Source organism: Lepisosteus platostomus, chromosome 1, assembly GCF_059453375.1.
Source record: "Lepisosteus platostomus isolate fLepPlt1 chromosome 1, fLepPlt1.hap1, whole genome shotgun sequence".
Lineage (NCBI taxonomy): Eukaryota > Metazoa > Chordata > Actinopteri > Semionotiformes > Lepisosteidae > Lepisosteus > Lepisosteus platostomus.
Window position 1 is genome coordinate 67626419 of NC_142611.1, and position 27162 is coordinate 67653580.

Below are 27162 nucleotides of genomic sequence, written 5' to 3' on the forward strand. Positions count from 1 at the left end.
CCTGACGGAAACGGGCTTCCATATTTATTCCTTGCTGAAAAGAGACGAAAGAAAACACAGTTTCGGCCGTGGAGCCTTCTTCAGGTGTGAACCTTCTCAACTGAAGAAGGCTCCACGGCCGAAACGTTTTGTTTTTTTTTCTTCTCTTTTCAGCATAGAATAAACCTATTATTACTTGATTAAATAATATCCATTATCAGAACTAAAGTATAGCATTGATGTTTCACCGGGCAAAGTGCGACTGTAGCCGCTATAGCCCCAATAAATCCAGTCATAAACGAAGGAGAACTGTTGTTAATTTAAGTTGTTTCTACTGTCTAGCGTTGTAAACCGGCGGTGAATAATAACAGTCGTATATCCCATAATTTTACAAGACGTCATACACTGAAAGGCTGGTTGAAAGCGAAAAGCCATTCGTCATCAACGAATTAAACCCAACAGCTACTCGGTGTCCACACTTCATTACTAGGTTGGTCACCTTTTGAATCTGTTCATAAGATTGTGATATCTTTCGGTACAACTTTGTAAAAGTTTTATAACTTCAAAATAGTCTGAAAATAATAGGAGGGTTTCATCGTTTGTGCTGTCTGTGGGGGGCAACTTCACGGAGCTAGCAAAGACAGGTGTTGATCGAAACAAACGTCGTAAAATACCATTAAAAAAAACGTGCCTGAGGTATAACTTGCAAAACATGTCTATTAAGCAAATTTAAATAAACTCTTGACTACTGCAATCTACAGTTTCCAACAGACACATTCGTCGCATAACAGGCGGTCAGTTAACCACAAAAAAAATGAGTCACCGGTTGTCTTGCAAGTCACGTTTTTATCTCACAAACGAACCGCCCATGAACAAAAAATGAGAACAGGGGCGGGCGTCTGAGTCAAAACATTTTTAGGTTTTCAAAGGTCGTTCATGCTTATACACGCACTGTACAGTACATCACCCGTCACACAGCCCGGCGCTCTGCAGAAGCCCTTCTCACGTGACAGGGGGGCTGAATTCGACCCCCCCCCCGCGTGTCTCCGGAAACGACGTTCAGGCTGGAATTTCTAGCGGCGCACAGGGCGAAAACAGCGGCTGCGAAACTGCGTTTCATGTGCTGTGGACTGCTAGCTGGTGGTACCTGCGAGGAGCAATAGGCCGAAGAGGAGTGAAGTAAAGGGGGATGCGAGGTCGGATCGCACCGGCTGACGGAGCAAAGCCGATCACAACAGTAGCGAGTCTTCGGTAGAGGTATGTTAGCTCTGCTCCGGAGAAGTACTGCTTATTTTTTCATTTACACTAGCCGTTGTCATCCGTTTTTATTAGCAGGTAATTTAAAAAAAAAGGATGTTTGTTTTACTTAGAACAGTTTAAACTTGGCGATGGAAATAGTTCGTGTGTGGGTTTATCCTGCCATGGCGAAAGGACGCATTATTACGTGAGCAGTACAACATCTCGTCTTGTCGCTAACCTGGCTAGGCTTTGAGGTCTTTCATCAGAGGTGCAAGGAAAAAATGCGATCGCCGTGTATTACACGAACTCTTAACATGTGCACTGTACTAGACGAAAACAGGTTTGCTTGATTTTTGGGTCCTTATTGGATTCCTAATGAAAGTTATCTAGTGTTTCGGAAGCTCTAGTACTTAATCCGCGATCACTCGAAGCGGCGACCGGTTGGGATTTTAGCTCCTGTCTTTATCTGCCGGGTTTAACTGCCAAGGCGCGGACAGGCAGAAGGAAACAAAAATTAAAGCGCCCGACACTTGTTTAGCGGTAAAAAACTGTAAAAAGTAACGGGGACAGTTTCGGTTGCGAAACTTGTTTTCTGGCAGCCCCGCACCTCAGGGCTTTGGGGGGACCGACAGAGTTTCCGCCAGCAGCCGTCCCGGGCCGGAGCGGTGTGCCTGACGGCCTCTGTGTGCCTGTGTGTGTGTGTTGCCCTTTCAGCTGTCTGCATGGTCGCTCGGCCATGGGCGCCCACTGGTCGCACCGCAGCCGCGCCGCTGCTCTGACGGGGGGCAGGCGCAAGGGAAGGGAAGGCGGCGGCGGCGGCGACGAAGACGACGACTCCCTGGACGGCCACGACAGGCAGGCGGACATCGCCCAGTTCCCCTACGTGGAGTTCACCGGGAGGGACAGCATCACCTGCCCCACCTGCCAGGGCACCGGCCGCATCCCCTCGGGTGAGCAGAGCCGGCGCGTTCCGGGCCGCTCTTGGGGGTCCAGACCTGTTGTGGCCCGGTCCCGTCCGACTGGTTTTGCAGATCCCATTCTCCGGCCAGCTGCTCTGCCGGAATCCATCCAGCCCCCTCGTCCCGGTGCCCCCCTGACCTGAGCAGCCCACAGGTGTGAACAGTGGGATTAGCTGGTTTCTCCTTGGGGTGCAGGAGGAGCGAATGGCGGCTTTTAAGCAGCCTGGACTCACGGTTGCAAACGTATTTGAACCCAGGTTCTGCTTATCAGAGCACCGCCTTTCAGATTGCACACCCAGCAGTGCTGGTGGAGCAGGCGCTACCCTGCCTTCTTCCAGAGCCCTCAGAGTCCCGATGGCCACAGGCATTCATTTATTTTTACAGCAAACCAACCAGCAACCGACATAAGCGAAAAGTGTGGTTACACCTCATCAGCCGATTCTTTCTGTGTGTTTCACAAGAGGATTGGTCTAAGTCCTTTCTCCCTGACCTAAAGTCTGCTTGTTTCAGTTCCTCTGTTATCTGATTGTGCGAGTTCTTGCAACTTTTTGCTGCACAGATAAAGCACAGGGGAAGGGGCGGGCGGGGGGGAGAGTGACAGGACTTGGCGAGCTCCTGCTGTGCAGTGTGTTTTTTTTTTCTTTAATTAGTGTATTAATCCAGCTGTGAGCGTGTGGTCTCGCGATGCAGTTTTCACCACCCTGGTCGGATGTCCAGGCAGGAGAGCTTTTAGCAGCGTCGCAGTTCATAGCATCAACCAACGGGCGTGAGAGGGGAGCTGCAGTCCCAATCTCTCAGACCAGATATTCAATATCTACAGCCAAATGACTAACCCCGACGCTATAGAAAAATCGGACCTATTCTGAATTAAGCACAAGATCGGGAACTTTGTGAAAGTACTGTGCGGTCGCCGTTGTTGGTGCAGTCCCCTGGTCTCACCACGAGCGAGAGCAGGAGTTCCCACTAATTGAGACGTGATGTGGCCCTTCCCGCTCACTAGTCACTGCGATGTGCGGGTTGGGCGGCAGGCGTTTCGCCACAGAAAAGTTCCAAAGTGATCTGCAGGCAGAGTTCCCAAGTAGTAATTTGTCGCGAAACCATCTCGAAGTCGAGAGCAGTATTTCTATTGGATTAAGAGAGATGTATCCACAAGCCTGCTTGTTTACAGTGTAACAGGGCCGCCTCACCTCGCTGGACGTTTGGCTGCCCCATTCTCAATCGTAGAACATGGCGCTGCGCAGACCTGGAACTTTTGTCTGTTTTGTGATGTAAATTGGCGTTTTTTTTTCCAAGTTACTGTGTGCATTTCACTTTCATTGTGGCTCGAAATACGCTTGTCAATACTGATTCTTTCTAAACCCGGAATGTATAAGTAGCATTGCAGTTCCTCTTTACCTGCTCTTAACGGGTTCGCCAGGAAGTGCTGCTCCAGTAAATCTGGACTCGGCTGGACGGGGCAGTGTTCGAGCTCCCCGATCACAGTGAGGAAGGCAGGTGCTGGTGTCGGAGGTTGCTTCGCCCGTCTCAGTGCTCTTTCTTGTCGTTGCTGTTTCACAGAGCAGGTGAACGAGCTGGTGGCCCTAATCCCCTACACAGACCGGAGGCTGCAGCCACAGAGAACGTAAGCCAATCCAGAGGGCTGTCAGCTGCTGCCCCACCAGGGCAGGCAGGTGGAATGTAATGTTAAGCAGTTATTTTGTAATTCTACAAAGGAACGAGTAATAGGTTTTTTCCATGCTGAAAAGAGAAGAGAGATTACGCAACGTTTCGGCTGTGAAGCCTCCTTCAGGTCTGAGCCATTTTTATTTCTGTATGGCTAAAAAAAAACGAAATGGGAAAAGGTCCCCTGTCCTTTCCTCCTCGCCTGACTCTTGTCACTCCGTTAACTGACGCGTCGGATCTGTGACAGGCCATCAAAACCATCGAAGGCAGGATCGTAAATAGGAATCTGCATGGAAGAGAGTTTCTTTGAGGATGGGTTAATACAGCTGTGGCACAGCCCCAGGCATTTAAAGGAGCAGTCACAAACACACTGGTACCTGGATGCTGAAACTGGGGAATCGCGCAGGGCCTGATACAGAGGGTTGTGAAGACTGGGTTACAGTTGTGCTACTGATGCATTTGTGCCATAGGGCATAAATAGACTTTTTTTTGTTATTTTTTTAGAGGGGGTGGGGGGTCATTTCAACAGGACAGGCCTATGCGTAGGACCCTTCCAATTTTATTTTTATCCTTAACCCAAAGGGAGACGCTAGGGAGTCCAGAGAGAGCGGTGAAGGCCTCCTTGACTCGCGTCACATGGTTTCCCCTGTGTCTGCCTGCCTCCGCAGGAAGCTGTATGTGGTTCTCTCTGTGGTGGGGTGCTTCCTGGTCTCCTGCCTGGTGGCATTCTTCCTCTTCCCCCGCTCGGTGGTGGTGAGCGACGATGGCATCAAGGAAGTGACGGTGTACTTCGACCGTAACCACAGCAAGATCCTGATGAAGATGATGGTACGCTGTCCTGTGGCTGGTAACGTGTCAGGGAGCCGGGTTACAGCAGGGGCCTCTGGTCCTGGAGAGCCCCAGGCCAGCATGTCTCATAGGCCCCTTTGTAAGTCCTTGCTCAATTAAACTGTGTGCTTAATTAAGGGATCTCTGGCCCTTTTGCAGTTAATCTCTAAATTACCAGGCTCAGCAGGTCATCTGCAGCTGATGACAGTTCAGTTGTTCCCCATCTTTAGAAACTGGTGATCTAATGGTGACCAAAAAAGCTGCTGGACTGGGGCTCCTTATCATGCAGGGTGGAGGACATGCCTGAATTGCACTGTTTGCGGATCCGTCCTCGTGCATCGCAGGCGTAGCTGCTCTGCGTGATTAAAATGCACAAGCTGGTTATTGGAGGCAGTCCTTGACCATTCACCGGCAAACAGGGGTTTCAGAAGCGGACAGTTCTGCGTCGCAGTTCCTCAGAGACAGCCCTGGTCGCTGCGGAGGAGCACAGGGAGCCGGAGATGTGCAGCTCGATGCTTGCAGCAGAACCCTGGCCACGGGCTGTGCTCCAGCCGTGACCTCTGTCAAACAGCTTCAGTCTACAAGAAAATGCAGTACGGAAGTCTACAGTCAGGGCTAGGAAAGGTAGACTAAATAAATAATTTATCGCAGGCGTGCACAGACGCGGGACAGATACAGACAGCAGGTGCCTTCCTGGAGGGGCTCTGACACCAGGTTGTGGGCGAGGAAGGGGGAGGTGGATACATTGTTTTTCCTTAAGCGGCTCTTCTCTCGGGTTGGTAAAGGCGGGTCGTAAAATTCTCCCGTCCTGTGTTCCAGAGCACTCTCAACTTCAGCAACTCCAACTTCTTCACGGTGTCGGTGGACGCCGTGAGCAGCCAGGTGCTGTACATGAAGACGGTGATCGGGACCCAGCAGATGGACCACGTGCTGCAAATTCAGCCCCTCAGCCAGAGACAGGTATCGCAGCGCCCGGCGTGCCCAATGCCCGAGATACAAACCTCAGCGGAGAAATGACCAACCCCCGCTGTAGATAACGCAGTTTAAATAGGAGCCATACACGTCAGCTGATTCCACAGGAATTGAAACCAGGTCAGTCCGTGAAACGTTTCTGCGGCAGTGAATGGCTCATCTCCAACCTACATGAGAACTGAGCATCATCCTTCCGTCCCAGTCCCAGCACAGCGAATACGTGAGTGCTGGAAGGGTAGGCCTGCCTAGACAAGCATGTGGAAATTCTCACCACAGTCCATCTGAAACAACGGGCACTCGAACACACGCTAGCTGAAGAGTAGGCTCTGAAACTTGGCAGTGCCGTGTCTTCTTGAATTAACAAACTTTGTATGCATTGCAGGTGAACTTTACTGTAAATATGGAGATCAGTGGCAGTCTCTCATACGTCTAGTAAGTAAACATGGTTTGTCTTCTATTTTGAGATTCAAGATTCTTGGTTTAATGCATGGGAGGTTGCAATGATTTGCTGATTTTTCAGGTAACTGAGTAAACAGCTAATTTCTGCATTGTGAGAAAATAACAAGCAGACGCTTCACCACTGTTCCTAACCACTCAGGACATCCTGTTACAGAAGAAAGCGAGAGTCGCCTTGGTTATCTGCAGATAATCGGTTAGGAAGTAACTGGTTGACCTTTATTGTGACTTTTTTTAAATTCAGAAAGAGAATAGCAAAGGCAGGAGAGGACCTGCAAACCTTACTTAACAGATGATCACAGTAGTATGTAAACAATCTGGGACAATGCCAGGCTCCTGAACTATTTTATTCCTGAAATTTGGATTTGATGTATCGGGCAGGATCAGTCAAGGGTTACAGCCATGAAAGAAATCTTTAAACAAAAAAAACTTGTTCAAAAACGTTTTCCTCTCATCCTGTCAGCCGTCTCTGGGCTAGCTGTTAAGATCTTGAAACCTGCCTGTCATCATGCCTCATCAGTTGTTAGAGTGACGCCAGCGTTGCACCCAAGTTTCGTTTCGTTTCCCCACGCAGATCTGAACGCGATTGCTGCTGCACACTTCAGCAGTGCGGCACTTCTACAAAACAGGCAGAGAGAGATGCAGTGGAGCCCGAGCGCCCACCTCAGAGAGTGCGAGGAGAGCTTAGGGAGAGCCGATTTCAGCAGCAGGGTTTCTGACCGAGCTGTCACCTTTCCTTGCAGCACGTTCTGCACCATGGAGAGCATCAAAGTCCACAACATCGTGGTGTTTGTGCAGTAAGTCCGCCTCCTCTTCCCTCTCGCTCTGAAATGTCTGTGCTGCCCTGCCTTGCTCATGTTGCTTGCCAGGATAGGTTTCCGGCTCCCTCGTGACCCTGAATTGGAAGAAGCAGTTAGTAAATGGGCCACGCTTTAGCCCCTTCTGTCAGAGGAAAGTTTTCCAAAGAGGGATACTGCAGTCAGTTTACATAACCTGGAAGTTTTAATTTGTTCTCTCATTAATCTGTACCATACAGATTGGATCTTTAATTACCTGCCTGTTGCTACTTGCTACAAAGCAATCCTCACAAACAAACCCCCAGGATGTTTTTTTTTTAATAAGACCAGGATTGAACTGGATGTGATGCATGTAAAGTCTGAATTACATGTCTTACATTGGCTGTGAGAGTCTGAGCTTTTGCTTTATGGCTCTTATATAAAAGATGCAGCACTACACCCTTAATAGTGCCATTTATTCAGGACCGTCTGAACAATTTGTTCTACCGCTGTCTTTCAGCAAATCTGCGATCAGGCTGTTTACTCGCCTTGAAGAGAAATAATTAAAAATGAGGTTGTGATCAGACCCATGCAATTCTGCCAGAACACTTTGGCATACCAGCACAGTCAGCTTCAGGGGTTGTTCTATAATTCTCGAGCATGTTTCCAGATGTCTAAATATGGAGTTGCAGGCGTCTCTTGGGCACCTCCGTACAGTGGCTCATGGGTCGGCATGTGGCAGTGGCTCCGGTCCCAGGCCCTCTGGTCCTGTCTGGTTCTGCAGGGGTCCACGGACCTGAAACACGAGTGGGGAAACCCCACCTGCCTCTCGCTACAGTCTGGCTCTCACCACCCCAGGGAGCATACCCGAAACCTGTCTTCCAAAACTCGGGTGTCAGGGTGCGGACTTGGCCAAATGAGCCCCAGCTGTTTGAGGGTCACTCGTGCACTGGCCAGCGAAGGGCCGACAGTGTGAAGCGGGCTGTGGTGACCGGTGCCCGGCTGAATCTCTCTCCCCCTCTCTCTTCGCAGGACCTCGGTGAAAACCTCCTACATGGCCCGCGCTGCGCAGAACACACTGGAGGCCTACCGCTACATCGACTGCGGCAGCAACTCCACGGTGCAGCGCAGACCCCCCCTGTCCGGGTAGCCCTCTCCTCCCGCTCCCCGCGCTCCACACCGCAGGTTCCCGGATTTATCTCTTTATTTTCCAGAGGGCTGCTCTTCTATTTTTTTTTTTAACGGAGGCCAAACAGGAAGGGACACAAACCGAACGGGGAGAGACGCCGCGGGAGGCGAGCGCGGGCCGGGCCACGCGGCTGCGCGGACGGGCCCGAGCGCGGGTGTGGAGGGGCCGGGGGAGTGGTGGTGGTGGTGGTGTTGGTTTTTATTGGCTGCTTTTGCGAGTGCAGAAGGGAGGATATTGCACGCGGCCGAAGCAGGGCGTCCGAGAGAGCAGAGAGGTTCTGCTGCCCGCGGCGCGGCGGCAGGGAAGGATCAGGTCCAGTAGGAGGCTGCGGCCACGCGGTATTAATGCACCACAGCGTCTGATCGCGACAGGAGGGCAGCCCGGTCCTGCCCTGGTGCCCCCTTGATTGTAGCCAGTGAGTTCACCAGTCACACTGGACTGGGCAGCAGGCTGCCTGGGATAGCCTCGGCTGTGGTGTAGGGGCGCCGGCCGACTGGTGGCTTTCAGCACCAAGCCAGTTTTTGGGCCTTGGCGTCTTCTAAATTCCTGATCTCGGTCTGAGCGGAGCACTTTAAACTTCACGGATTACTTGGCACTTATTTTTTTCATTATAAAAAAAAGACATGAATGGGTTCAGAAATCCCACCATCTAAGCACAGGTCTTGTATTCCGTTCCAAGGAGGGCCCAGTGCCTTCAGGTTTGTGCGAAACCAAAACCCGGTTACAGAGTTGGTCTCATTATTTGCAGTATCTGCAGAATTGTGGCACTTCTCATCGGGCTCAGACGCGGAGTGGATGTCTCGTGTCATTACCCGCTGAAGAGATTAAGAAAAATCCCAATTTGGAAGATATTTAGCGTAATCAAGTATTTGGGTTGCAACCAAAAATGTAAGAGAAGGCCCTCCTGGAGCTAGTGTTTTAGATGACACTCTCAGTGCACGTTAATATGGGATGAAAGCCCGCACGCATGTCCCACTGTCCTGGAATGAGCTCTGGATGCAGAAACCCCAACCCACCTGTCTGCAGTGCATCTCATGTCTTTTAACAGAAGGCTGTGTCAGCTGCCAGGCATAACGGAGCCTGATCTAGGACTCGCAGACTTTTGTTTTTCATTATTTGAATAGATTTCTTTGCCAGTCAAAGACAAAAAATATATTAAGTAGGAATTGCCTGTTTATATTTATCTTTATCGGCTTCATTTTTATTTTCTTTCTGATGGTGCTCAGGAATTGAGGGTTTTGTTCCTGGTGTTATAATTTGGGGACTGCGAATTGTTTGTTGTTTTTTAAATTTGCTTTTCAGTGCTAAAGGTTTCAGGTTTGCACCTACTAGATGTGGAGGGAAAGGTATTTTCCTGGCAGGATTCGGTGTCTTTGCAATAAAAGGGAAGAGGACATTTATTACTTAATGGACCACTGAGGTGATTTCAGATTGGTAAAAAGATCTCTGGCCTGTCTGCTTTAGAGCACAGATGGCCCCTCAGGGGCTGCATGTCTTCTGGTTTTAATTCTGGATGTTGCTAATGTTAATAATGCAGAACTTTTCAAATTTGCCAATGGGAAAACATCAGTAAAATAAAACCAGAAGGACTGGACTTACCCTTCTCTCTGGTCTAGAGCTGCCAGACATTTACAGTGTCGCAGACTCATCAGGAGCGAAAGGCATGGAGCCCAGTTACCTGTCAGGCCCTGTTGGGTGTCAGGTGGGCTCCTCTGCTTTTCTCTGTTCAGTTTAGAACTAAAAAAAGAGCCATTTTGATTATTAGCACTACTGTTTGAAGCACTCAACTGCGGCTCTCGGTGATATTGAGGAAGGCCTGAGATTTGACAGGCTGGGCCTGTGGCCCAACTCCTGCGGTCACTTGCGGACCGTTCTTGCTCCGCGGGCTGCCTGGGCTCACTGCCCAGCCACGTAACTGAACAAGCCCGGAGCGTACAGATGGACTCGGGCAACTTTTCGCCTCCTGGAGGCGCAGGGCCCTGCCACAGCCCAGGCCCCAACAGCGACTCGCAGACAAAGGCAGCGCCAAGCTGTCAGGGTCCCATGAGCCCTCTGTTACTACGCCAAGCCAGTTCTTTAGATGAGTGGACGGATTGAATGGTCTTCTTCCCAGGCCTTCAGCCACTTGAGGTGAAGTTAATCTCGTCTGCTTGTTGGGGTATCAACAAGGAAAAAGATGCTCTTGAGTGCTTTGTGATGCTTTTGGGCACTGCAACTTCAGTTAGAAATTTCTTTTAAAACTTCGTCGTGCCACCTCGCGGCCCAATCGTCTGAGGGAAGGGAGAAGCTGAAGGTGGAGTACGAACCCCAGGACTGCGGTGAAACTCCTGGCGTTCCGCAGGAGGCACCTGCTGGGCTGCACGCTGTAAGAGGCTCGCTTTTCTTCCAGCCCTGGTATTGATCCCTGGGCATAAACTACTGAGCTTAACGTTAATTTGAGAATGGGCATTCATTTCTTTCTTAACTTGATAGGCTGTTTGCTGTAAGGGTTTGAAAGAATTTGCTGCTAAAAGTTCATGCTTGGATGTTTATAAGTTTGTTCTAAATAAAGAGGATTCTTTTCTGTCCTTCTTGGGTGTGTTTTGGTTTTCTGCATTTTGCATGCTTGAGAAGTAATGTGCAGTTGGTCTGGCTGGAGGCTAAGGCAGTGATTAAGTCAGACACAGGGCCCTGCATAATTGGACAACTGCGTAGTTGGACAATCCTGGCCTATGGTATATAGTAATTTAAATTGGTGGTTATTATAGTAATGGAGAGTTTCTATTCTATTTCTAAACTGGCTTAAGTGTCAAAAATTCAAAACATCAGTATACAAGTCTGGGGTAAGCTGTTTCAGTTGGCCATAATGAACAAAACTATCACCCATTATCTGAGTTTGATGCTTTATAAATATGCCTGCACTATTACCAAGTATTGAAAGGGATTTCCCTGCTGTAGTGGGAACTTGATCAGATTTACTCAGTCATATTACGTGCCTCCTTTGTTTAATGATAATGCATTCTTCTTTGTAAGCTCTTTTAAAAAAACAACCTTCAAAGCTCTGATCAACAGCACACGCCTAATAGAGAATAAAAGAGTAGTGATGACTTAGTGTTACAAACAATGCTTATCCCATCTTCTCCCATAGCAGGGGTGAAAACATTTATTTTTCTGTTAATCATGTGTGTCATCGAAGACATTCACGGTCTAGTAGTTCTAGTTTCAGGCATTCTTACACTGGTTCTCAAAGGGTCTGGGGACCTCAAACATACACCCCCAAAATGTTTTGTTAAAATTAAGAGGAGTGTTTTCTTGTTTCCAAAATTGTTTTAAATGCTGCATTATCAAAGTGATTGTTTTGAGCTGCTGATGACAATATAAACCAGGAAAATAGGGGTCCCTGACCAGGAAGCCTTTGTTAAACGTCAGACCCTCTGATCAATAAAATGACAATGCAACGAAACACAGTCCACTGTCATCTACTTTTAAACTCCACCAGGGGCCAGCCGAACTCCTGCTGTTCCAGTCCACTCCAGACCTGCCCCTGTGTGATTGTTCGACCGGATTCTTAGGGTAGTTAACCTGACCTGACCCTGCAGCGGCAGCAGAAGCAGCTCTCTGGAGCAGTCCTCCAGTGTGTGAGAGAACTGGATCACTGGCTGTACTCTGCCTGGCACCCCCAGTCACCCCTGTTCCAGGCCCTTGGGTGCTTAAAGGGTAAAAGAGTTCAGCTTTTACAGGAACTTCAGCACTGGCCGCTCAAGATTCGAACCTCTGCCTCATCAAAAGAATGATGAGATATGTGAATCTCCTGATAGTCTTTAATATCTGCCTGCAGAAAAGGAAGTTAATTTTCTTTATATCAGCCCATGATAGACATTCACCAACATAACCCAAGTTCTTGAACCTGGGACCCTGCTCCGCTAGATACTGACAGACACCACCTGGGCTTGTGCAGCAAGAACCAGGGACTGAAATAAATCCCTTTTTTGTGCCTTTTTTAAAATCTTTTTTTTTATTCGTGGTAGTTTTCCTTTAAACTTCTCTCCTGTTTCCGTCATTGAATTATACCCCGGTCAAGAGAAACATCAAACAAAAGTTACATCGTAAGTCGGAAACAAATACAGAAAAAGTCATTTTAAAAACAAGAAACAAACGTGGCTCTTTTTTGTTTAGAGAAAAGCGTCTGCCGTTTATTGCTAACGAGGAAGGCTGAAGGGGTGGAAAGGGAAGGTCAGTCCAAGAGTACAGGGTGACAATTCACAAGACTTGTGTCGGTCATTGGCAACGGTATCAAGCGCTACTCTACCATGCTTCGAACCAGTACTGCAAATACTTTAAAACATCTATTTTACATATACAAAAACAGTTACAGGATTTCATGTTCCGCTTGACTGACTCATCTTTCATATTCTGTTTTTTCCCCCCCAACAACAAAAACATCACCTCCCAGAAACGCACCATCTCCCTCCGAGAACGCTCTACTCCCTCTCTCCCGCTGAACACAAAAACTGGGACGCTAGCACATGGCACAGACGTCAGAGTCTTCCTCCCTCTCGCTCGGGGGGGGAGAAAGACAAAAATGGTCTTGCAAAATAAAATAAGGCCAGCTGTCCCATACGCAGGCCATTCTAGGGAACGTTGGAACTTAAAAGAGTCAAAAAAAAAAAAGACTTTGTTGTAATTTTTTTTTATTTCCAATTTACATTAATTAATCCGTAACAACAACAAAATAAAATCAAAATTACACACACACTCTCACGCGACTCCCGCCCACCCTGGTCCATGGGCTTCCCTTGGTTTAAGAGTGATTGTCTGAGAGGGCCCCTGGGTTCGAACCCAACTTTCTCCCTGGTTCCTAGAGTCTCTCTGCCATGCCAGGGTGAGGGTGGGTGAGTGGGGGTTAGGTAGGGGGTGGCAGATAGAACGAATAGCACCTTCTGAAGATGGGGGGCCAAAGCGATTTACACCCCACCAAGCACCAGATTCACCCATGCTGGTCAGCTTAGCATCTGCTTCAAGGTTCGTTTTGTTTTGGTTTTTTTTTTTGTTTTTTTTAGCGTGAGGTAGCTTAAAATAAAAAAAAAATCAGCATCTTCATAATTCAAACAAAGTTCTACCAGGGTCGTTCCAATTTAGGATATTATCTCCATTACAAGCGTAACTGAAAAGAATTGGAGAAGTAAGGGCGGTTGAGAGGCTTAAGGCACTGAGAAACAAAAAAAAAATATAAAGCCCAGATCAAAAAGTACTTTCCAAAAAGTTTTTTATATATATATATAAACCGTTGTTAAAAAATACAGACTGTTTTACATCAATAGCACCATTATTTTATTATAATACACAGTAATTCTTCAGATACACACTGTGATGGTATTTGTAGTAGGAACACCTGCACTTACATCCTTCGTAACACTTTTTTGGGGGGGTGAGTGGGGGGGGGGGGGGCAGGGGACGACTGACACAGGGACTCGTCGTTTAAGTGGGGGGGGGGGCAACGCCATTTCATAAACACACCTTGGACCCCAAAGATCTTACAAGAAGACAATAAATAAATAACACCACATTTTTTTTGGTTTTTTTTTGCGCTTTGTTCCTTCTTCATCCTCGTTCTCATTCCTTCTTCATCAGGCGGTCTGCCCGCTGGCCCTGGTCTTGGGGGGGGGGCTGAGGGGGGCGGGGGGGTCCGAGACGCATGAGTGTGGATGGCGGGCTGGACGGGGGAACAGTGGAGTCGGTCGGTGCCATTCAGTGCAGAGATCCTAGGAGCGACTGGAAAGTACTTTTAAAAGTCCGTTTCAAAAATAATAAAAAAAAAGACTGGTTTTTGATTTCTTCTTTTTTTCTTCTTCTCGAGTGTGTGTTTTGTTTCTTAATTGAGTTACTTTATCTTTTTTCTTTTTACAAGAAGCAGACTGGACCGATGTCAACTCCAAATTCTTGGTCTGCTCCTCCTATATCAAAGGGCGCAACGTCCACAATGGGCAGCCGAGACGTCTTCTGTGATTTGTACTCGATTACGGCCTGGCCCCATCGTCCGGTGTGCTTCTGCAGGAGAGAAAAGGAGAGACCAGGCCTGTGAGAGGAGCTTCCATGGGCCTCAAGCGTGCGGAGAATTAGACACACCAATCCTACAGCTCTGATCTGCGCACTCACTAGGCCCTGATAAAGTCGGGCACGGTAGTCTACAAACGTCTCTTTGAGACTGAAAGGCAATCAATTCCTCAGCCTCATCTGGCTCAGTGCTAATCCAGGTCAGGGGCATGTCTTTTCCAGCATTCCCTCCACCTCATCGTCACCCTTGCCTCATTCCACCTCTGGGGGGGTGAAACAGGGGTCCCCTATATCCTCATTCGCATGGCCAGTTTGCCGTGGCGAACTTCCTACTTGCAACACGGCTGCACTGTACTTTTATCATTTTACTCTGAGTATCCCCCGCCCCCTCCCCATTCCCAAGAGTCACGAGACTCGCTGACAGATGGAAAACGAAGGCGGACCAATTCTCCCTGCAACGATACTTTGGAAAAATGTTCCCACAGCCACATACTGCATTTCCCCTGGTCTTTCTCACCTTTGGATTTATATTATAGCAAAAATGGTTATAACGGTGCTGTGCATTTTTCAAAAGCATTCAGATGCATCTTTACACCAGCCACAACTCTGAGCGGCACTGCTGGACAAAACACCATTCCACTTTCAAAGATTGGGTCACCCCCATCCCTACAAACTGAAGGAATACGCAGTCTCTAAAAACTGAATGAAAAATATCATTATCGTGTTCCCCCAATCTTTCTTCTAAAACCGTCAAGGCAAGATAAAGAGGTGTTTGTGCCTGCTCCCTTTTGTGCTTGTGACTCTTCCCTAATATATCTCCTTGCTCAAGGTGTTTCAGTTTGGCAGGGCTCTGTATGCATCATTCCAATGGGCCGCAGGGCACGTGCCCCCTGGCCCTGTCCTGCCCTGTGGCACCCGTGTTTGCGCGAGCCTCACCGTGCAGCCGTCCTCCAGCACACTGTACGTGAAGCGGCTGTTGCCCTCGGCTCTGATCTCCACGTCGTTGGAGCCCTGCAGCAGGATGGCCTTCTTCAGGTTGCCGCTGCTGTGGTCCATGTAGGCGATGCTGTTCTTGCAGTGGTAGGTGATGTTCTGGGAGGCCTCGGTGGACAGCAGCCTCAGGAAGGTCATCTGGATGCTGGCCGTGTTGGGCGCCAGGCTGTCGTCACCATAGCTGAACTGCAGGGGGAGACAGAGAGCAGGTCAAGAGCAGGCTGAGACCGATAATCCCTGTAAGGGACATAAAGCACTACACTTTTATACTACACTCTGTAACAAATTGCTTTTAGCCTGACCTGCTTATGAAACACACAGAATTTTGACAACCTTTGCACCATTTTGCAAGGTGGCACAGCACAGGAGACTTCAGGGTCAAAACCTTCTTCTGCCGAAAGGCTTTTACTTAAAAGAGTAATCCTGTTTTTACTTAAAAAGAGGAATCTAAGGACTCGAAGGGCCTCGGATAGTTCCTCGGTGGATAAGAAGCGTGCCCTAGAAGACTCACGTGGAATCCTCCGTTCATGGTGGCTCCGAACCACACGTGCTTGCGGTCTTTGCTCTTGCTGGACCACCAGTGCTTGCGCGGGATGCTGGACGGGTTGGGGTAGACGCAGGTCTCTCCAGTCTCCATGTTGCAGAAGACCTTGATGGCGTCGATGGTGCAGCCCTGGTTAGGATCGATCCAGTAGTCTCCTACGGGAGAGGAAGAGGAGGCCCGGGTCAGCTTTCATCCGCCCTTGGTGGGGGACAGCGCAGAGCACAAGGGGGGATGCTACGGACTAGAACGAGGGCTTCCGCTGCTCATCAGTACCCTGCCTGGGGAACGCCGAGATCTCACGATACGTTAACACGTTGTGCGTGCAAACAGCATGGCCCATCAGCGCAGGTGACGTGCGCTACATTGCCTGATTCAGCCCCCCCGAACAGAAACCAGATTCTCATTTCGAAGGAGTCTGACCCAATGCAGGTTTTCATCAATACGTCATTCTTCACATAATGTTTGCATGCTCTGACAAGGGACACAAAACAGAAAGTTTCTGTTTTCATGCATGGGTTTTGTTCATTGACTTGCACAGAGTAAAACCTGACATGGATCACTCTGCTGTGGGAGGGGCCTCCCGGAACCCAGAGCTCCAGGTCCACCCCACAGTGCAATCCATGTCAGGCTGTACACCATGCTGGAGCAGTGGGTGATGCGAGGGTCCCCCCCGTCTCTTACCGCTCTTCCAGTCAGGGTGGCACAGTTTGAGGTCCCTGCAGGTGCGGGCGGGGTTCTTCTTGGAGCCCTCGGGGCTGCGGATGCTCTCGATCTGGTTGTTGAGGGACTTGAGGGTGGCGTCGACCTCGGCATCGTGCTGCCTCAGGGAGGAGGAGGCCTGGTCGGCCCTCATGTAGCGCAGGGGATCCGGGGCCTTCTCGGGCGCGCCCAGGCCGGCGAAGGCCGACATGTCAATCCCTGGACCAGGGGGGCCGGGAGGACCGGGAGGACCAGGGTTACCAGGAGGACCCTGGGAGACGAAAGCAGGACAGGGAGGACATTACGCACTGGGACGCCACCTGCGCCACCTTCCTTTGTTCTTTTACTTGTAGCAGCGTCCAGTCATTTTAACTGCTGGATTGACGTGCTTTTCTCAGACCAGAACTGCTTCTGGTTTCTTCGGCGTCGTTTAAGCATGTGTTTGTGGCAAACAGGCAGAAGCCATTTGGCCCACCTGAGTTTTAGGGGATAATAACTTGATTCTAGGATGTCATCCAGTTATTTGGAAGACAGTATCTTTATGCGATGATACCAGAATGAAAGCTTTGACAACATGGCTGGCTAGCTTGTTCCAGACTCCCACAAGCCTCTGTGTTCTCAGTGTTCAAAGCACTGCTCTACAAGGTGGCCCCTGTGGGATCTTGAGGTGTGGGTGGCTTCTCAGCCGTACTTACAGCAGGACCAGTCTCGCCAGATCGTCCACGAGGTCCTGGAGGTCCAATGGGTCCAGGCAGGCCGTTGGAACCATCCTTTCCATGGGGACCAACGGGGCCAGGGGGTCCCTACACAAAGCAGAGCAGACAAAGGGTTAACACAGCACTGCTTGCCTGACAGCACTGGTCTGAGAGATCCACCCTCGGGCGAGGTGAAGGGACTCTCTCTCGTTACAGTGACCTTCCAGTTCATTCCGGTGGATGTCTTCAACTCAATCGAAGAATAATAACTACAGCGAGCGAGCTGTAAGGAAGGTCCTACACAGCAGGTTCATAAGTCATTAACTGGCAGAGGCATGGCTCTTGCCTACAGTGACCAGAGTGAGCCATTCTTTGCTCAACAGTCGCCAAGACAAGGTGCAGGGGCACAGTCGAGCACATGACACTGCACAGCTGCCTGGGGAATCAAAGGACGACTCTGTCACTGCTAGAGTGTCTGCCCAGCCGACTGTGGGTCTACATTGATGGCCACAAGAGGGAATTCAATCAGCCTGTAGTTATCGGTTCTGCCTGTCTTGCCAGTTCTGAGCAGAGGCAGCTCTGCTGCTACCAAGTGTTCTCTCTTCGTGTCAGTGCCAGGGACTTGCAGGATGAGCTCTGCTTTAACAAGTTACCGATATAAATTCCAGCTGATACCACCAAAGAAATAAGGACAGAAAGACACTTCCTGCAGCCTCTTTCGGATAGTCCCAGACAGATCCTGCATATTTGTTCCTCCAATTCTTCAATTTTGGGCCAAAATGAACAATGTAGAGAAGAATTACAAATTCTTATCAGCGCAGTCTCGTAGGCCAAGAACATGCATGTTTACCAATTTAGGCGCTCCTGCACCTGAGCTGGGTTAAATGTAAATTTGGTCGGTTTTAGAATGGTTTTCATCTGACAACAAACATAAGCTAAAGTTTTGGTTTAAAAACAAACGTTACATAATACATATCATTCTCACATCCTAGCAACTCCTGCCCAATGAAAATGATCACAGGATCAATTTAGGCTGGAATCACTGGTATAATAATGTACTGTAGTAAAGCTGGGCAGATGCACAGAGAACTCCTGAAAGAGGAGGCGCTCAGTCAGGCGTTATACAGGAAAGTAGGCAGTGCTTCAACACTTGGAAGACTGGGATATCGGCTGGACCATCCCAGCTGGACACTCACTCGACTTCCGGATGGACCAGCAGGACCAGTGGCTCCCTGATCTCCAGCGGGACCCTGCGAGGACAGAGAACACCACATTATCGCACTTTCCGGAAAAAACCCAAACAAGACACTACTATCTGAGGAGGGCTGGGCTTACCAGTGACACTGAAAGACAAACAATATAATAATATAATCACTGAAACAGTTCCAGGCATGAAATACTTCAATTTGTTTTTAGCATCCGCAAGAACTTTGTGCTTAATTGTGTAACTTTTTACACATGATAAGTGCCCTTTATAGTTTGATTCTGAAGTGCGTTGAATTAAAAAAGCACTTCCACACAGGTAGGCCTGGGTGTACTTCTCAGGCAGTGGCTTTCCAATGAGGGTGGGGTGACTTCTGACCCCGGCGCTGCGCTCTGAAGGTGCCCCACACCACTGTCCTGCCCATTTGGCCAACAGTCCCTCCAGTCCGGAACAGCCCCTTTCCCAGGTTGGATGAGGAACGTGGAAAACACTCACGGGAGGTCCGGGCAGACCCTGCAGTCCGGTGAAGCCGCGATGACCCTTCTGACCTCTCTCACCAGCTTCGCCTGCCTCGCCCTTGTCCCCGCGTGGCCCTTGGGGTCCCTGTGAAGAGGACGCAGTGGCTCGGTATGAGTCCCTGGAAACGGCGCCTGGCCGGATCACAGACCTATCCTCTCCTCCGGTGAGTTCAGCTCGGGAGCTTTGGATTTGAAGTCACATGACTTGGGTTTCGGGAGAACGGCTGTAAAGCCCTGCAGAAGCGCACTGGCCAATTTGTGGCGATTCCTGGCCGGATCTGGACGTGCACAGAGTCGGGATGATGAAAAGCTTGCCGCCTTACTAAACTGATAATGATAATGTTTTTTTCTTTATTAGCCTATACAATTTCTTGCATTAGGAATTTGTCTTTTCCCCTACCCCAGCTTTTCTCCATAGACACAGACACACAGGCAGGGAGAGAAGCTTGGGGTCAGAGCGCAGGGTCAGCCATTGTACAGCGCCCCTGGAGCAGTTTGGGGTTAAGGGTCTTGCTCAGGGGCCCAACGGAGTAGGATTCCTCTGCCGGCCGAGGGATTTGAACCGGCAACCTTCCAGCCACAGGCGCAGATCCTCAGCCACAGAGTCACCGCTCCGGACAGCCGCATCCTGCGGATTCGAAACCCTGCGACACGTGTGTGAAATCCCGCAGGAGCGCTAATGGAGGAGACCCTGGAAGGGGATGGATGAAGCTTTGTGACACAGCCTGACTGTTTATAGTTCGCCAGGAACACAAGCGGCCTCAGACTCGCAGCAGCACAGTGGCCTGCTGCTAATTAAAAGGAGACCGACCGGGGGGGCCATCAGTGTTTTTGGGCAAGTGTCCGGGAACTGAGAACTCACAGGCATTCCTCTGGCACCAGCAGGTCCGGGGGGCCCGGAGGGTCCTTGGGCGCCCTGCAGGGAAACAGGAAGGACAGCAGCAGCTCAGAACAATCGCTCTCGACAGCAGGCCTCAGCCTGAGCTGGCACGGCATGACTTTCTGAGCTCTCAACCAGGATCCAGGACTGCAACACTACTAATGCGATAGGAATTCTACTGTAGATCTTTTTAAATCTTTTTCCAGTTATTTCGCTGGCATTTTATACAGAAATACTACCATGCATCACAATTACTCAGTGCGGTTTGTAACAATTATGTTTCAGTTGCTTAAACTGTACAGACGACTTAATATAGAAATATTATACAGTAACAACAACATTAGAAGAAGATTGCAACATAGTGCAAAAATTAACATTTCACGTCACTGCATGTCCTCTGTCATGTAAAGTCCACCAGTGTCAGTGTCCTGTGATAAAGCAGGAGCTGCCTCAGGCCCTGAGGGCAGTGTAAATGGCACTTACAGCCTCTCCTCTGTCTCCCTGCTTGCCAGTTGGCCCAACCGGTCCAGGAGCACCAGGGGCACCAGGAGCGCCAGGAGCTCCAGCTGGGCCTGTGCTACCACGATCACCCTGTAGGGGAAGACATTACACAAGCAGTTAGCCAAGCACCTGCCTTGCATGTACTGCATGTGAATGCATTAGGGACTGGTTTACATGCTGTGGTTTTAAAAAGGTTTTAAAAGGTTTTAATACAGCACATAAACTAGTATCCGCTATAGAAAAATAATCCTTTATTTGATATGTTTTCCTTGCTGCCCCAGAGGATGGATTTCAGGGTATTATAACGTAATACACGTATTGTTCTGTTTAGGTACCTATGTTATACCTACAGTTAAAAACTGAATCGATTAAGACATGTGTGACTTGGATAATTAGTCTCTGAGTGTCAGTGATTTACTGTGACACCTGGAAGCCTGGTTAATTGTATAGCTTGGGCTAACACATCTCTGATCCAATTTAAAATGTCACAACTGAATTAAAATGAAAAATGTCCTATTAACTGTTGAAACTACACCAAATTCCAGTTTCAAGGCAGCGTAATATCATGGATGTTCACAGCTAAATATTCAAGGAAAATATGTGTTTTATGTGCTTAATATGATTTACATATTTGATTATTTAAAAGCTGTGGGCACAGGCATTGTTGCATGCCCTTTTTATTCCAAGAATTCAAATATCACTGTGACTGAAGAACCTGAATAAAATCTCAGATTTCTTAGCCCATGGGTTAAGGCTAATAAATATAATGGCTTATCTGTGCTACATGAGAGCAGATCACACAATCACCCATCACTAATGACAATCTGAACCTTTGAGCCTGGCTCATGGATCTTTACTTCACTTACTGCAGAATCATTGTACAGCTGGTATCCCATCAGGGCTGTGGGAATGCTCTCAGGAGCAGCACCCTGTACCCTGCAAGGCTGCAGAGCCTTACCTTAACACCAGTGGCACCATCTCTGCCAGGAGGCCCATCAGATCCGGGATTGCCCTGTGCAGGGACAGAAACAGGTATATATCATTAATGTCCTTTTATGTATAATAAGAATTGAATCAATGTTAAGCTACAGCCACTGTTTTACCTATAGAGCCTGTGTACATGCATATACTGTACAAAACAACTCATTTTGCAAATGGTAGCCTAGGAAATCACTTTGGATAAAAGTACTTATGTGCATAAACTTCATCATCATCATCAGGGCGTAGCTACAGTCAGTTTCAATACTGTCATAGTTTATAGCTGCAGTCACTACAGTGCAGCTACAGTTCTATTCTACATGTACATACAGTAGTCAGAACATATTGCTCAAGTCGAGTCCAGCAGGTGCACAGATCTACAGTCAGTTTGAACAAAAACAGTGCACATGCTGTAAACACAAGTCTTTGGCTACTTACAGATACGATGAAAGTTTATTGTCAGGATTTGTACTGTATCTACAGGCACTGCTTATAGGTCGAGCCTCAGTAAATGGAAGCGCATACAGCTGGAATCAGGCGGTTTTGTTCTCGTCGGTGTATTGATCTACAGCGGAGGGTGTCCAATGCCACTGGAGAGCCAGCAGGATGAGAAGATACTGACCTCTCTGCCAGGTTCTCCAGAGGGTCCAGTCAGGCCAGGGGGTCCCACAGGGCCAGGGGGGCCACGGTCACCAGAACCTCCTGGAGCGCCTTGCTTGCCAGGCTCGCCCTGAAAAAGCAAAGGTCACAGGGGTTACCAACAGGAGGCAGTGTGCACCGACTTAGCCCAATGCAGACAGCTGGGCTCACCAACTTTTGGCTTTAATCTGCTAGGCTTGGAGACCAACCAGCCAGTCAGATGGATGAGGAAGTCAAGACCTCATTAAATCTACAAGCTGCTGCAGGCGGTAGATTTGAGAATGGTGGAGAGTTGTTCTAGCACAAAGAACATGGAGAAAATACTGATCTTGGGGTCCTATTTATACCCTAGCCCAGAGTTCCACTGTTGTGGTCCTGGCAGGTGTGTCTACAGCGTTTCAGCCCAGGGCAGCTTATAATGATCAGAATAAGCCGATTATTACTTTATCTCGACTACATGAACAGCTTCCGCCAGCATTTCAGGTGCTGTAGACACACCGTCTGTCCACGTCCAGAATTGGGGACACCTGCCCTACAGCCAGAGATTGGTGGAAATTGGAGATTGTCCCCCCAAACTTTTGTTATGAACTCCATTTAAAGATGGGTGGGAGTCGAGTGCTCTTTTCATAACAAAGTACAAGAGTCAGCTTCAAAGTACATTTACACATCAACCAAGGCCAAAGTAGGGGCCACAATGTGCAACCAGCACTGAAAGCTGTTTGCTTTGACTTGTCTGCACTGTGTGCAATTAGAATCTCCCTATTTTAAGAAATGTCATCACATTAATGAGCAAAGTTATCTCTTAAAAGTAGTCAGTTACTTGTGCAATGGATTACACGAATAACAGCAGGGGGAAACAGGTACCATAATGTATGTGAACATGATCCATTTCTGTGCATTACTACAGCTAGTCATGCACAGCTTTTGTCTATTTAAAAAAACAATAACGTATACAGGAGACTGAAATCTGTTGTATACGTCCAGTTTATAACATCAGGCAGTTCTCTAATTGATTCTGTTTTGATGTTTACAATTTTTACTACCATCTGGGCAATACCATGCTACTGTATTGTCTCCATTTTCTGCTCTCCCATGTGTTGGAAGTCTGTGCTCGTAATGGGACACACAGAAGGTCTGTGTGATACTCACAGAGGGTCCAGGAAGCCCAGGGAAGCCTCTCTCACCACGCTGGCCAGGCAGACCAACAATACCACGCTGCCCGGCCAGACCTTGAGGACCAGAAGGACCATCAGGACCCTGAGAGAGAGAGAGACAGTCAATCACAAGGCACAATGACCTCCCTGCTCCAGCAAAACATACCGCTCACACCTTGAGAACTGGCAAAAATGAAAAAACAATTCTGTATAAGAGAAACATATAAAACTGTGCTTTCGGAAAAAGGTATGATTGAATAGCACTGTTATACCTTTCTTCTCTCTTAAATTAAATAAGGAAAGCTCATCTGTATTATTTTTTTAGTATTCATGGTGCGTTGTGACATTGTTTTCATTGATGAGTGTTTTTGAATGAGTCTATTATTCTTTCTATTCTATTTTTCCACTGTTGCCTATGTGTCTACAGCACACGACACGGCGGCAGAGGGAAGTCAATAGGTGGATGCCATTTCACTGTCTTGTTTTGGGGCTCGAGGACACCCCAAAGCGTCATAGGGGGCACTCACAGGGGGACCATCCTCTCCAGCCTCGCCCTTCTCTCCGGGAGGACCGGCAGGACCCTGCAGACCAGCGTCTCCCTGGCGACCAGGAGGACCGGCGTCGCCACGCACGCCCTTGGGGCCGTCTTTCCCAGAGGCGCCGGGGGGACCAGCGGGGCCTGGGTTACCCTGCATAGGATTGAGGACAAGAGGGGGGCGGTCAGCAATGGGGGCACCAGCAGCAGCCCTGGAGACAAGGGCCGACAGATGAACACAGAATCACAGAGACACATGGCATTTCATCACACTTAATTCACACTCCTCAAATAAGGTAGATAATACTGTATGTATGAAGGCAGATTTTTCAGGAGAGATGCAGACGTGTTCCCTCTCTGCACAGAGAGCCGTGCTGTGGGCACCGCGTGTGACCAGAAAAGGTCACGCGATTAACAACTCTTCTCTTGTGAGCATGGCTGCAACTAGCCTGTGAGGACGGGTCTCGATGCTAAATCACAGGAGCAGAACCTGAACCATACGGACATTCTGGCCATTCAGTCTTAAGGCTGGTCTTGCAGTAGAAGCATCGGTGGGGTACTTACGTTGGGGCCAGGAGGTCCAACTCTGCCTGCGGCACCGGGGAAACCAGTGGCACCCTGGGAAGGAGAGGGAGAGATGGGAGGTCACTGCCATGCCGAGATCATGCTCCTCCTTACAAGATCACATTACCTTCGCTGCCACAGAGCGAATCTCAATCTTGCATGCGTCCTGTCATTATAACCATTCCGTCCCGGATTTCCAATAGCGTAGCCATCTTTTTTTAAAACAAAATACACTTCCTGATATAATATAATGTCTCAGCTACAAAAATTCTGATTCTAAAACGTATAAGCATGAAGAGCAAGAAGGGAAACGGTCAAATCAATACAATCATTACTTTATAAACAGAGTATGAGATGAATGTCCCTACTCCGCCTTCAGCTCAAACTGTTAATTAAGACTTGTTACTGCATATACTGTAGGTGTTATGAAATAGGTTTACATAGACTGAAAAGACTGATTATAACTTCATGGACCTTACAAACTGAATTTAAGGCAATGAATACAAATAGTCTGCGTTCCCTAATGATCTCAGTTAAAATTGGTTTCATTCCCACATTGCGTGTGCTTTCGTAACGCAGAATCTCCAAAGCGTTAAGAAAGCACATTAGTGCTGTTCCCGGCCTTGCGGCCTTTACAATAGAGGACAGAGGACAGAAGACCACTTACAGGAGGGCCCTGGGCACCGCGAGCTCCTTTTGGTCCAGAAACACCAGTTGGACCCTAGAAGACAAAGAAAGATGCTGGTTAACAAAAAATGTATAATCAAAAAAAGCAAGTATAATCATGCTGTGACATTGACACAACGACTAAATGTCATGGAGCACAACAGTAATGTATGTAGATGACGTCACTACGTTCAATGCTACTCTGTACAGAAGACTTCATGAACTGGAGGCTACATTTGCTCAGGTTTTGGTGACCAGAATACAGATACAGATGCAATATGGACTACATGAAACCTGTTGTTAACCTTTAAGTCACAAGACAATCTGAAGACGTGAAATCATTAAAATGGTATTTCAGAGTAGGTGTCATTCTGTCTCACTAGATTTTCCCTGCTGATTTTGAACACTGCACTCTCCCCAGTGCACCGACTCTCAGGACGAATGCCCAACCCCAAAAGAATGTGCTCCAGTAGGACACCGAGGTATCAGTTCAGGAGAATCTCATTTCAGGACGAAAGAGTAGGCAAGAACTGGACAGGCAGCCACAGTTGGCTGCGGCTCGGCTTAAGAATCAGACAGGAGGAGCTCACCTGTGGTCCCGGAGCACCTGAGGGTCCCTGAGGTCCAGGGGCGCCAGCGTCACCCTTCTGCCCAGACTCGCCCTGCTCTCCCTTGGCACCAGGCTGGCCATCTGCGCCCTGCAGAAGGGAGAAATACTCCGTTGGTACTTGCAAATCACAAGTTACAGGTCATCGCTCCCCGCCAGCCGAGTTGGAGAACTGATACCCGTCACAGTCAACAATCATCACAGACAAACTCAGATCTACCGATGATCAAACTACAGATCTCTTACTAGCAAGATCAATTATCATTCATATGTTACCATTATCAAAGACAAACCTCCAGCTACCATCAGCATCATTAACACATTAACAGAGTTAACAGGAGAAATCCTCGTTACTTATGATAATTATATTGTACAATAATCTCTCATTAGTAGTCTCTCATCAGTGGCAATTTCCTTGTTGTGTAATATTTCCATGACACTTTGGAACAGGACTCTTGCTTCAATTAAAACCGATGTTTTTGCATAACCAAAAGCACTGCTAATTGGTTACCAATTACAGATGTACAGAGGTGGGAAGGGTGTCAAATGTCAAACATTCAGATTATATAAACATACTTAGGTTTCCTTTGATTATATTTCACTTTGGAACAACAAACCTCAACGAGCGGAATTCCTGCACAGGTTTGGTTAATTTAAACAAGTTTGATTAAGAACTTAAGCTTAATTAAAGAAAGAGCGGAGCTGGAAATAAAACCAGAGGAAGCCGGTGGTATTCCAGCACCAGGACTGGGGACAGACTAGACAGCTCGGGTTCTGCCTGTCTCCAGGTGACTGATAGGTGTTATGAGGATGACTCAGGTCAAACAAGAAGCACAGTTTTACTCACAGGAGGACCAGCAAATCCAGCAGGTCCAGGAGGACCAGTTTCACCGCGGTCACCCTGTTGGAGAGAGGGAAGAAGAGTCAAGACTGATGCTTTATCGTCTGTACTGGGGCCCCAAGAGGCGCTTTAGGCATCAGCAAGGGTGCTGACAATTCTAAGTGACATCAGCGGAGACGGGGGATTTTCCTCTAGTGTGAACTTATTATACAGCCCATTTGTACACTCCATTTACAGTCTTCTCTCTTAGCAACATCAATTAATTAAGGCTAATGAAATAAACATTAACTATCTGTCCTGAGAATTTTTCAATTTAGGAGTTCTCAGGAGTCATACAACTGATGTGTTTTTTTCTGAAGATATTCTCTATGTCACCAGTAAGCTGTTAATTTATGGGGAAAAGCAGTAAAGAATTGATTGAGAATGATCATCTGTGCACATGAAGATCACCTCCGAATGCTTTCTGACTACAGATTAAGACACATGGAATGATTAACTAGAGGGTACAGGTACACAAGTCATGGTAGCATGGCGGAGCCAGTGTGATGGACTAACGTGACAGGTGGAGCTGCAAGCCTATATGGCAGGATTGCACTGGCAGAGGAGTGGGAGTGAGACATGCTGGGTGGAACACTTACAGGAGCTCCACGGGCACCAGCAGCACCAGATGGACCAGAAGGACCAGATTCACCCTGAAGAAGAGGAGGAAGAGAATTAGGGCAAAGGACACTGGGATTGCCACCTGTCAAAGCGTCACGATCAAAAGAGCAAATCGCCCCAACAAGCTCAAAAAATACAAAACAGAATTTTAAAACAACTATATTTCATTCTGCGTCTACTGTGCAATGTCATAGTTTTGCTCACTGGCTTGCCTGAGCAGGTACACCTGTGAGAGGCGACTGCATTAACAGCAAAGAAAGCAATCAGGGCTCCCATCTCCTCTTTTCAAATTGAGCTGATCATCTTTGTCCAAGCCCAGAATCACAAGCTCAAGATCTGGGCTCACAAATGCTGCACCTCAAGCCTAACCCTGATGCCCTCTATAACTTGA

The 27162-nt window shown here is 48.3% G+C and overlaps 2 protein-coding genes across 5 annotated transcripts in view; one reads left to right on the forward strand and one right to left on the reverse strand.

Annotated features, from left to right (window-relative positions):
• The first annotated feature begins 532 nt into the window (after positions 1–532).
• On the forward strand, positions 533–12467 carry tmem106c (transmembrane protein 106C). Its single transcript, XM_088633964.1, has 8 exons — positions 533–1236; positions 1933–2168; positions 3735–3798; positions 4508–4667; positions 5487–5627; positions 6022–6071; positions 6839–6892; positions 7904–12467. The coding sequence occupies exons 2-8, from the start codon at positions 1955–1957 to the stop codon at positions 8019–8021; spliced, it is 801 nt and encodes a 266-aa protein (XP_088490090.1). The 5' UTR covers positions 533–1236; positions 1933–1954; the 3' UTR covers positions 8022–12467.
• Positions 12468–12713: 246 nt separating this feature from the next.
• Positions 12714–27162, reverse strand: part of LOC148678554 (uncharacterized) — a 57220-nt gene continuing 42771 nt past the window's right edge. For all 4 annotated transcript variants that reach the window (XM_088633944.1, XM_088633942.1, XM_088633941.1 and 1 more), the window contains 18 exons: positions 26750–26803; positions 26118–26171; positions 25254–25361; positions 24665–24718; positions 23998–24051; positions 23426–23587; positions 22894–23001; positions 21728–21835; positions 21086–21139; positions 20110–20217; positions 19609–19662; positions 18724–18831; positions 18221–18274; positions 17025–17132; positions 16312–16600; positions 15598–15785; positions 15030–15272; positions 12714–14087 (listed from right to left, as the gene is read on the reverse strand). In XM_088633944.1, the coding sequence (XP_088490070.1) occupies positions 13941–14087; positions 15030–15272; positions 15598–15785; positions 16312–16600; positions 17025–17132; positions 18221–18274; positions 18724–18831; positions 19609–19662; positions 20110–20217; positions 21086–21139; positions 21728–21835; positions 22894–23001; positions 23426–23587; positions 23998–24051; positions 24665–24718; positions 25254–25361; positions 26118–26171; positions 26750–26803 (2055 nt within the window). In that variant the 3' untranslated portion in view covers positions 12714–13940. The remainder of the gene's footprint in view (positions 14088–15029; positions 15273–15597; positions 15786–16311; positions 16601–17024; positions 17133–18220; positions 18275–18723; positions 18832–19608; positions 19663–20109; positions 20218–21085; positions 21140–21727; positions 21836–22893; positions 23002–23425; positions 23588–23997; positions 24052–24664; positions 24719–25253; positions 25362–26117; positions 26172–26749; positions 26804–27162) is intronic.

Coding starts and splice junctions, on each gene's coding strand:
- tmem106c (XM_088633964.1), top strand. CDS start 1,955: ATGGGCGCCCACTGGTCGCACCGCAGCCGCGCCGCTGCTCTGACGGGG. Junction 3,799..4,507: donor AGGCTGCAGCCACAGAGAAC/GTAAGCCAATCC, acceptor CTGCCTCCGCAG/GAAGCTGTATGTGGTTCTCT. Junction 6,893..7,903: donor AACATCGTGGTGTTTGTGCA/GTAAGTCCGCCT, acceptor CTCTCTTCGCAG/GACCTCGGTGAAAACCTCCT.